Source organism: Euprymna scolopes, chromosome 3 (genome assembly GCF_053919585.1).
Source record: "Euprymna scolopes isolate OS-2025 chromosome 3, ASM5391958v1, whole genome shotgun sequence".
Taxonomy (NCBI): domain Eukaryota; kingdom Metazoa; phylum Mollusca; class Cephalopoda; order Sepiida; family Sepiolidae; genus Euprymna; species Euprymna scolopes.
The window spans coordinates 25589549-25601874 of record NC_136484.1 but is presented as its reverse complement, the minus strand read 5'-3'; the positions used below and the strand labels follow the sequence as shown (position 1 = coordinate 25601874).

At 33.4% G+C, this 12326-nt stretch overlaps 1 protein-coding gene across 31 annotated transcripts in view; it reads right to left on the bottom strand.

Annotated features, from left to right (window-relative positions):
- LOC145253848 (phospholipid-transporting ATPase IA-like) overlaps positions 1–12326 on the bottom strand; it is a 517619-nt gene that overhangs the window by 187480 nt on the left and 317813 nt on the right. For all 31 annotated transcript variants that reach the window (XR_013863764.1, XR_013863763.1, XR_013863765.1 and 28 more), the window contains one exon: positions 7822–7920. Coding sequence is in view for 28 of the 31 variants with exons in the window: in XM_080112987.1 (XP_079969113.1) it covers positions 7822–7920 (99 nt within the window). In the remaining 3 variants the exon portion in view is untranslated. The remainder of the gene's footprint in view (positions 1–7821; positions 7921–12326) is intronic.

The window sequence follows — 12326 nt, the reverse complement described above, 5'->3', positions numbered from 1 at the left end:
AAAAAAAAGATATCAAAATTTTAATTCAACTATAATAAGTATTATGCTATCTGTTCAGTGCACATTTACGTATAAGTATGGCCAACCACTTATAATTCAGTAACTGTAAATTTTTTTTTTTCCAAAAATAATCAACTATAATAAACAGAATGACTCATAGAAATCTATCTATATTCTTTTTTCATTTTAATATACTTTCATAGAAATGTTTCTGTTATGTCAAAAAAAAAACCCTATTTTCTTTACGTCACAAATGTCACGCTCATACATGAATTCCATTGCTAACATAACATACTGACCCAACGGGTCACGGGTAGTCTAGTATATATATATATATAAAATAAAATTATTATGGACCATCTCCTTCCAATTACGGGATTTTTGGATTTTACTTGTGCAAATGGAAATTCAATTAACTTTCTTGAAGTTACATATTTGGATTTTACCGTGAATGGATCATTTATCTTCTACCAGACTATCCATTCATGTGTAATTACCTTTTTCTTCACCATATTCCCTCTGCTTCACTTTTTTGTTTTCAAGTAAGATCTTTGACTTACTCGTTGTTTCATCAAATACTTTTGCATGCAAAATCCGATCCTGCATTTTGCTAATTCCTACCCTCTGATGAGAAGGAAAGTATTTCTGCGGATTAAGGACTATCCACTTATCTAGTGTTTCCTTTTCAGATTAAATATGTTTTTAACTCATTTCAAAGTGTTTTTTTAACATACTTTATTAACTGTTGGATCGTATATATATATATATATATATATATATATATATATATATATATATATATATATATATAAGTATTGAGACAATTTGGAATCGTAAATCAGAACATTTTAGGTTATTAGAATCAGTATTGAAAATGTTTTTGGCTACTTTCCGATGCCAAATGCGATTCCTTTGTCTTTAGTTTTTATTTGATTTTGTTTAAAACAAAATCTTCCACTGCTGGTAGTAATCATAAAATAATAAATATTTATTGATTTTAAACAACCAGTAAAACTAAAATCGATACATCATCTCCCACAAGTGTATTTTTACTTTTAATTAAACATTTGTACATTTAATATGTAGTATTTTTCAGTAATGGGGGGGGGGACTTCATAGTTAAATATTTACAGATTTATAAAGAATTGGAATCAGTACTTATATCAGAAAAAAAAAACCCACTAAAATCGTCTCATCACTAATATATATATATATATATATATATATATATATATATATATATATGATTTTTAAGTACAAAATTAAATTACTGCAATTATGAAAGGAAAAATTCACACATGACACCGCATGAGAAATGTTCTCACACTTGATTTTAAAATGAACATGTTGCGAAAAAGATTCAAAATCTAAAATTATTGATTTCACACACAACCCCCCCACCTCTTTACCGTGTACAAATAAAAAATGTTTAATCAAGTTAATAAAAACGTTTGCAAATCATGAAATCTTTATCACACACCTCATTAACTCCATTTTAGCCATGACAAGCAGCTCTCTCAAAAATCCAGCTTGTATATTGTGTTACAATAGTCACCAAAATTAAATCTATTTGTATAAGCACAATGATTATTTGTTAACTGTAACCCAACTGTAGACCCTTCAATGTAAACAAAAAAGTCCTGGTCATGGGACCATAAATGTAAACCTAGAAAGGCAGGGTAGCCCATAAACCATTGGGTACTAACCCTAAGTCCCAGTGGCTACACTTAACTGTTTAGTGGTGGAGCCTTCAAGGGTGACCAAACGCTCACTGGAAAATACTGTCCAGATGCTTTTTTTTTTTTTTTTTTTACAAGGGAATCACCACTTATCAAGGCCAAGAGGCCACTCGAGGATAAGGGTTAAAGAGTGTACAGTGGTCAAAGGGACAACATCATAGCAATTGTTAGAAGTGTAAATTTGGTAAAATTGGATTACTTAAAGGGAACAGCTCATCAAGAACTTGTTCACATTAGACTTGAACACTGCCGTATTGTAGTCAGCTGGAAAGCAGGTAAATGGAAGCGAGTTCCACAGACGTGCAGTTCTAAGAAAGAAGCTTTGGTCATGGAATCTATTAGCCATAGATAAAGCTTGGAACGCACAAAACGTGCACAACCCTGAGTGTGTGGCAACATTGTTTACTTCAGCCGGCTGTATGTCCCTTTGACGTCATGCAGAGTTCCCTTCTCACAATGGTTTAGTCTGTGTCTTCACCATCTGGGCGTCAGGGTAGATCTGAAATCAAATGCACCTTCAATTCAACAGGCAATCAACAAATAAAGAAAAACCAGTGGTCATTTTTCTTATAAATAGAAAAAAAAAATTATTCACTGAAAGTTACAAAACTGACCATTCATAAGTTTCTGACTCTAAATACAAATGCATGGGGACTGGCGGCTTTCATTAGTAAAGTCGGGACAATCAATCCTAAGTCTAGAGCTTGCTTCTTCACAATGTATATTCCGGGGCTTAAAATAGAGTGAGACTTAAGTCAGAGGTTTCTCTCTGACTGGTGTGGAGTCCCCAGCCGGTTGGCAGAGAGTGTCCTCTAGGCTATTTTTGCCTTTTATTATATTGAGGATCAGGTAGCACTCCGATCAACAGGATTAAATCTTGTAATTACCAATAATCCAATCTTGGGCAGTTTTTTTGTAATTCTCCAATTAAAAAAAAAAAATCTTCCTTGTCTTCTTCAAATCTATATCTCTCACTACCACCCACAGCAGGAGGGTCTCTGCCTATTACCATCACTCTAGTCTTGTATGCTTTCGCCCTCATTTAAGGCCCTACTTCTCACTATCACTCCAGTGAGAGGGTTCACCTCAACCCAGCCCAGCTTCATATGTATATGTTTTTTCCCCAAGAGGCAATTCTGTAAAGGAGAGAGAGAAAAAAAAAGGGTGGTCATGTGTCAGATCACGAAAAGGCACTCTGACGTTTTTGGAAACTTTTTATCAGAAATACCGGCTATCCTGGCAATGTGTTTTTTTATAGACTGTCACCTGTCAGTCGTAATTAGCAGAAAGCAAAACCATATTCTCAGTATTAGGCCACACACAAACTGTGTGTATCAACCAACGCATAACAACATCCCCCCAACAATGCCCTCTCTTATCATAACCACCATCATGGTCATTATATCCAAGACACTGTCACAAACCATCATAATTAAAATGGACAAATAATAACAAAAATAATATAACATAAATAACAAAAATCAAGTTGTTCAATTATTATATTTTATTCAAATATTATTAGTATTTGCTGCAGTGCGTTAGATTACTGCTCCCATTTTTAGCTTGAATATTCTTTTCAGCAGAAACATACATGATAGACATAGCACAAGCATGAATGCTAATGACTTCTGTTGTTTTTTGTTTATTTTTAATATCAACCCCCCACCCCCACAAAAAATATATATAAAACTTAACTTTTTCACGACTAAATGAAAACACTTAATTTGGAACCAAAATTAATAAACACAGTCAAATACCTAAAACACTTTTGACTGTAAGAAATCCGGTTGGGAATTAATTATAGTCATTTGTTTATAAACACCATTCCTGTAACATCACTTTTTCATAAAGCGAGCGCTTTCTTAGCAAAAACCACCAATAAGGGTTGGGAGCTAGGATACTCCCAAATCCTGACTTGGATGTGCCTAGTCAATTGAACCCAGTAGCAAATGGACTCAGCAGCAGTAGTTCAAACAGCCATTTTTAGGGCTAACTACCACAAACTACCTGTCTATATAATGAGTAAAGCCGGTCTCCTCAAAGTAAACGATAATGAATTTGTTGTGTTGTATGCAAAAATTTTTTATGATGATTATATATATATATATATATATATATATATATATATATATATATATATATATATATATATATACATACACACACACACACACACACACACACATTCTCGTATCAGAAAGAAAATATATACCGATCATACAAATATCATACACTTGCAAGATTTTAGAAAGTCATTATTAATATGAGTAAGAAGCAGGAGTCATTTGAAAAACTCAACATTCATTACTGATTAACTCTTGAAATAGCTCTTCAAAAATAGTTGAAAATCAACTTCATACATATAACTTAGCTGATTTTTGGAGTACGATATTTTCTTTCCATCATGGATACATACATCATAAAGATTTATCATCATAAAGATTTTTTTTTTTTGGGGGGGGGGTAGCAGCTTATTTTTAAAAAAATGTTTTTAATTTATATTTTTTTAATTTTTTAAAAATAATGATATTGAAACGATATTAAAAACACTTCAATCAAAGTATTACTCCAACGTCTGTCATCAGAATATAGTCATGCATTTATACATACAGTTGAGTTATTTGTTGCACTGACATTTATTTTAAAAGTGAATACAACTTCCATATATACTTAATTGTGAATATATCAGCTATTTAAAAATAGATAACTAATTTGCATATTCCTTTAAAAACAAACTTTTATTAATTCACTCTTTGTTTTATTTCTTCTGTTATTTTATTGGATGGTTTACGAACAGTTCTATTTGTGCATATTTTCTACATTATGTATAATTGCATAACATTCGGAGTTGTCTTTAGAGTAAATCTATCTATATCTCTGCCCGTGAGAGGATCTCCACCAAACTACTGTCAATTTTTGGTCCACAGATTTAAAACTTGATATTAGGGGAATTTAGACTTGTGGAAGAAAATTGATTTAGGTTTTAGCCAGAAAAATAGCTGCTAAGGGGTAAAAATTTAAAAATTGGAATTTGGCATGTATAGTTCGGCAATATGTATGCGCTACACATTAATAAATATATATAATAATGTATATGCTTAACTGCGTTAATTTGTCAAGTTTTGAAATTTGATACGCATATTCAGACGGTAGCAAATACCACTAATGTTTTGGTTTTGGTTCTAGCTAATGGCACTCAGTTAATTTTAATAAACTTTTGAAATCACAACTATATATTGGAGGCAATTTTATAATCAAGAGAGAATTATCTCTATAATGACCAATACAAAATTTACATAAATTAAAATATCATATGTAAGCATATTTTACGACTAGGCAACACTGGATTGGCCTGCTAGTGAAAAAATATGACAGGTTACATTGACCGAAACGTTGTGAGAATTACATCTACAATGAAAAGTCCAAATAGTAGAAATTATTTGTAACTGAGATTGTTGACTAATCATCTTAACTCATTCAAAAAAGGATTTGTATTAACAAGTAGATATGTTTATTAGGGGAGAGGGAAGAGGAGTTATTTAATGGTTACGAACTCTCTAAAAAAAACAAAAAAAAAACATTATTTTAGGGCAGGAAACCAGTATCTTCTGACAGCCTGATCTGGCAGCACAAGTTACAGACAAACAGAGAGAGAGAGAGAGAGAGAGAGAGAGAGAGAGAGAGAGAGAGTTTTGTTTATAATATGAATAGATAAACTAATCAAGAAATTTTTTTTTTGTCTTTTTAAATGAGGATTAACTGAGCCAGGCTATTAGTCTGGCTGGTCTTTTAATCAGGTCTACAGACAGAAATGAATCTCAGCAATAAAATGATACATGATTAGACTCCAAGACATAATTGGATCAGAAGAAACCCTAAATGCAAAAGTATAAAGAAGAACCCTCTTACCTACAGTAAATGTAACTTTTATGCACTTAAAAAGGATTTATTTAGACTTGACAGGTTATTCATATGCAGTAGCATGAAAATCAACCGATTGGGAACTTTTTCAAATAATTTACATTTTGAAAATTCCAAAATGAGTCCCTTTAGTCATTAGTCATTCTAGGGTGCCTCAAATCTATTTGATCCAAATCCAACAACTACAAGGTGCCTTCAATAAGTTTCCAGACATTTTTCGCATGGATACTTTTATTGATGGTATACACATAAAACTCTAGTCCCCTTCAAAGTAATCTTCTCCAGCTGCAATGCACTGGTTGTACGATTCCAACAACTTCTGGAAGGCCCTATGGAAGTCCTCTTGTGTTAGCGTGTCAATGACCCTTGTCACAGCTTCTTTCATCTCCTGAATTCTCTCATAACGACAGCCTCCAAGATTTTCCTTAGAGGCTGTCGTTAGGAAAATAACCAAACGTCACAGGGAGCAAGGTCTGAAATATATAGAGGGTGAGAAACTGTATTGATGCACATCTTGGTCAAATAGTCTGTGACAAGGATAGCGCACCATTGAGACAAACCTTGTGCAAAACTTCTGCATCTTCAGTTCTTCATGAATAATTCTGTGTACAGTTCCCACACTGACATCAAACTGTGCATTGATTTTAGCTTTTGAAATCATCCAGAAGAGCTAATATTATTGAAAGATGTTAATATGTAAAGTATTACACAAGCTTAAAAGAAGGTCAGTCTTCAGAGTAGATATTTGCAAATTTATTGAAAGTATTGGATATTTTTCCCAAAAATACTGATATAGGATTGAAAATGGATTTATTAAACAAACAAAAATTAAAATAATGGTTAAATTGTGTAAAAACTGAATTATGTGTAATAAAACAAAGAATAATAAAACAAGAGTTAATATTTAATATTTGGAGTAATTTCAAACAAATTATCAACAGTAAAATGGCACCAGATGGTTAAATGATCAACTGACTTGTTCTATAGTGAACAGCTGGACAGGGTGTACGCCTTTGAAGAAACATAATCTACTTTGATCAATAAAAAATTTCTCCTTTAACATGAAAATGCAATTATTGTGATACTACTTTAAGAAATCCATATTTTCCTCCAACCAACCAGTCTATATCTAGCTGTTTTGAACAATCGACGATGATAGTTTATGACATCATTTATCAATGGATGCAATGCTCTATATAATAAACACCTAGAACAGAGATACATTGATTAATTTGAAATCTTAAAATCAATAGTGTAGCTTCACCAGAAAATGGAATAAATAATAAAAAGATTTTTGTATTATTTGGATTCTTCGGATTACTGTTCTTATCCTGAGTGACATTTTCACAACGTTTCAGTCGATGTAATCTCCAACCTTCTTCAGGTGTATTTTGTCGAACACAGAAATTCGGAATTACCCCCCCCCTTTTTTTTTTACTTTATGGGGGTAGCATGCTCTTGTTCTACTAGCCATGACTGGATAGAGGTCCTAAGTAATTGGCAATTGTATTTTTCGGTTGCCCACACTGAAAATTGAACCTTCTCAAGAGAAGGTCACTTTTACAATTGTTTTTTCCAAGTACACTAACCACTGTGCCACAGGTCCTCGAAGACAGTTCTAGTACAAATTTTGCGAACGTATTCGATTTCTAGTTGTAAATATCACTATTGATTGGTTGGTTGTTTTTGTTTTACAGCATATCAACCCTTTTCAGGTTATTTAATGCCGGATCCAGTTATTTTGAAAATATTTTTAATAGAATATATATTTTTTTTTTTTAAAGTCGGTTTCTATTTAACCCATAGTTGGGACATTAACAGGTACTACCACTCTGGGTCAGAGTGGACCTGGGAGCAATCAATTAAAGGGTGGCTCCACACTCCCCAAAGCTCGCAAGCTGGGCCTCACTATCAGATATAGTTTAAGGTCATAATCAGGACCATCACTATTGAAGAAATAAAAAATAAATAATAATAATAAATAAATAAAATAAAAATGACAATAATAGAATATGATTTACTATCATAAATTTTTATGATACGTTTAACTTTTGTAATCATTCAATAAAAAGTTCATCAAAAAATGATTGTTTGGAGACGTCACTATCCAATTTTTCGAAATATAATTTAAGAAATATAAATATAAACAAAATGCACTCACCCAGTCTTCAATAATTTCTTTGATGGCAGACACTGTAAGGATAAATAACAGTGGAACTGCTGTGGTATATCGTCCTGTTGGTGATACATTAGGAATTTGCTGAAAAAAGAATACAATAAATAAAAATATCTATAAAAACAAGGATAAAACTATACAAAATAAACTGAAATCCAATTTAACCGCTGCAGTGCTAAAAAATAAATATATATAAAAAAAACGTTTTTAACAATTAAAACAAATAAAAAACTATTTTATGAAAATTATTCTTTCAAATAATTTCTAGAAACTAATTTTGTTTTCATCAGCTCAAATTATTTCAGATGAACCAATTCCTACTGTAAATAAAATTAAAAGGACATATTTGAATAAGATTTAGTTACCCCCCCGATTGAAATATTAATTTTGTTTTAATTCATATAAGTACATTCAAAATAAATATGGTTACATTAGTTCTCTCCCATAATTTAATTTTTTGTTTGATTTTTATTTCCTTAAGTATAATTGGTGCTCAACTTCTGTTAGAACTATTACATAGCTTCCACTAATATCCTTGGGACATGTATGGCTTCATTTTCTTCCTATGGTTATGGGTTAAAAACTATATCATCTCCATTTTCTTCTGTGTTAATCCTGTGTTACAGCACAGTTTGCAATTGTAAAACACATGTCTCAACCATTTATGTTGTTATTTTTTAATTATTATATTTTGTAAGACTATAATCTTATTATAATAAGAAACATGAATGGCTGACAACAGAATTTCTTGGAGATGTATGATCTTCTATCAAGTAGCTTCATGCCTTATCCAAAGCGATTTCCATTAAAAAATAAAATAAAATAAACAAAAATCTTATTGATTTAGCTGACCATAAATTCTAATTTTTATCTTGCTTTTAAGGTCTTCAACTCAAAAGCTGTCATTAAGTAAAAAAATTACTACTTAGTCCTAAAACATTTTCTGTAAATGAGAATGCACAAAACAGTTTTCAATATAATACCATCAGTTATTAGAAATTTGAAAAGCGCTCAGGAGAGCACATACCTCCACCAAGGTTTACTAAGTTATATATATATATATATATATATTTAATTATAACAATATTTTAATTAATAAACACGAATTTATATTAAAAAAACTATTAAAACTTGTAATATTGAAACAGACGATTTATTTTATGCATACCATTTTGGTATATGTAAATTGTAAAATTCAAGCTTGAAACACAAAGCTAACTGACAAGTAACGGAATATAACTTTGTTGCTGGGAAGAATTTATTAATTTTGGTACATTTAATTATGATTCTCACCTGAAAAACAAACAAAAAACAAAACAAATGTACTCACAAATGTAAAGTTTAAATTAAGTCAAATATTTTGTCTAAATATTGGTAGATTTCAGATAAGATTTAAAAGAATCTAGAATCTTAACTTACTGAAAGTCATACCGATTTGTTATGTAAAAAAGATTTTTTTATTATTATTAAAATTAATATTGAAATTGGTTGTGCATTTATCTCAGGTTCTCAATCAAGAGATGCCCATTATAAAAGGCAAAATAAAATAAAGTCAATTAAAAAAAAAAAAAAGAACGAATGTGACTTCTGATAAAAACAGTAGGCTGTCCTATCTACGTTTAGGCTAAATTGTATAGCAGCTGTGTCAGGGGTGTCATATTATACGTCAGTCAATTCTGGATCCTCACCTAGTGCTCTCTCATCCAACTGCAACACAATAACAGATCCATGATTAGATGGACCTGTAATTGCAATATGAAATCTGACCAAACCCAACAAATTAGCTCAGGAGATTTGCTGAAAGCATGACATTTGCCTAGCAGAGAGGTTACCCTGACGTTTGGTTGTTTTTGTTTTACAGCGTATCATCCCTTTTTAGGTTATTTAATGCCGAAAAGTTTTTAATAGAATATATTAGTTTTTTGGGTTTTTTTCAAGTCGGTTTCTATTTAACCCATAGTTGGGACCCTAACAGGTACTATCACTCCGAGTCAGAGTAGACCTGGGAGCAACAGCAATTAAAGGGTGGCTCCATACTCCCCAAAGCCCGCAAGCTGGGGCCTCACCATCGAATATAGTTTAAGGTCATATCCAGAACAAATTGATTACACTAGTACGATCATGTATAGTATTAATTTTCTTGAATATTAAAATGTACACAACATAATAATAATAATAGTAATTATAAACAACCGGTGACCTGTTGAGTCAGTAATAGTTATATATTAAATAGTTATGAAAAGCTATCTAAAAGGTTTACATATTGTAAGACCATAAAAAAAAACCTCTATTTCTTCCATCTATTTGTCATAATAGACCATCTCTCTTTTCAAAGTTGGCTTGCTCGGACAAGTTCGTGAATATTATAAGACAGTTCCATGACAGCATGATGGCACGAGTAACTGATGACGGTGACATCTCAGCCCCTTTCCCGGTAACCAACGGCGTAAAACAAGGTTGCGTGCTAGCACCAACGCTTTTCAGCATGACGTTTTCAGGGAAGTTACTCCTGGCATCCAAATCCGGTACCGGTGTGATGGGAAGCTCTTCAATCTCCGCCATCTACAAGCTGTCAGTAAAGTCAAAGAAACAGTAATCAGAGACCTCCTTTTTGCTGACGACTGTGCTTTCAATGCCACCAAAGAGCATGAAATGCAGCTGGAAGGGGACAAATTTTCTTCAGCATGTGAGAACTTCGGTCTTACAATAAGTATGAGTAAGACAGAAGTCATGCACCAGCCTGCTCCTGGTAATATCCAAGTAAATGGTCAGAGCTTGAAAGCAGTAGACCATTTCACCTATCTTGGCAGTACACTCTCTCGTGCTGCCAACATAGACCTCGAAATCACCAACCACATTGCCAAGGCCAACAGCTCCTTTGGCAGACTAAGGAAAACAGTCTGGGAATGAAGAGGAATTCAGCAGTACACAAAGGTCAAAGTGTACAAAGCAGTGGTCCCGACATCTCTTCTATATGGTTGTGAAACGTGGGTCCTCTACAGACATCACGAAAAACAACTAAACCACTTCCATCTTCGATGTCTTCGGAACATCTTGAACATTCGCTGGCAAGACAAGATCCCAGACACTGATGTTCTCAAGAGGTCCAAGCTCCCAAGCGTCATCACTACGATCCGCAAAGCGCAAACCCGCTGGGTAGGCCACGTGTATCGGATGACAGACTCACGCATACCAAAACAACTGCTCTATGGTGAACTCCGGTGCGGAATGAGAAGAGCTGGTGGACAGCGCAAACAGTTCAAAGACACTCTGATGTCCTATATGAAAGACTTCAACATTGACGTGAACTCATAGGAAAGCAGTGCTTCCGACAGGCCAACCTGGTGCCGCTTGGTACACGAAGGCTCTCTGCTCGCAGAGGCAAGACGAACTGAATCTGCAAAAGAGAAGCATGCTGCGCGAAAAGCCCGAGATGCTGAAGTGGCCGTCTTCAGCCACTGGTGTCCAACATGTGGCAGGGGCTTCCGCGCCCAGATTGGACTGATCAACCACCTGCGGACACACAACTAGTTGTTTATGGTCATAATCGACTCCGATTGACGAACACACATGTTTTCAGTTGAGTTTGTAACTACGTTTGCGTACAGCCTAGCATTCATATCACTTGGCTAATTGTCACTAAATTTGATCAAAACATTGATCATAGATATGTAGGGCAATGGTCAAGATCACAGAAAAGGTGAAATTTTTATGATAACTTTTCTGTTCAGCCTAGAGACTCACTATTTGGCTCATATTATAGCCAATGAAGTTCAGCACCTTATATAACCTTGACATATTTTGGGGACTTCTTCATACAATATGAAGAAGTAAGGCCCAAATAAGATTTCTAGAGGTATGAAATTCCAATTTTTGAAAGAAATTGTTTGATATAGTTGAACAAGACTTATGTTGGCAAACATTTTTTATATAAAGTTTAAATTATATTATTTGGATTCTTCAGTCCTGAATTTTTAAGATGAGGATTGATTATTCGTATTATTTAGATTCTTCAGACTACTGCTCTCATCTTGACTGCCATTTTGACAACATTTTGGTTGATGTAACCTGACCTTCTTCAGGTGTATCTTGTCAAACTTGAGAATCTTTCCGTCAAACTTGGGAATCTTTACAGAATTTTGAATGGAACCTTTAATTTTATCCAAAATTGTAGCATAGTCTTGTTGTGCCAGCCATAGTTAGGTAGAAGTCTTAAGTAATTCGCAATTACCTTTTGAGTGTCATAGGTCACATCGACCAAAATGTTGTAAAAATAAAACTCAAGATGAGAATACTAGTCTTAAGAATCCAAATAATCAATCCTCATCTCAAAAATTAGAAACGCGGCATCAATTGAAATGAATGCCTCTCATCTTTTGACAAGCTTTTGGGTCTGACCTTTGCTACTGATCCGAGATGGAACACGTACATCAAATCCATTACCAAGGCTGCTGGAAAAATGGTGGGATCGTTCTATCGCTACAGTTTTC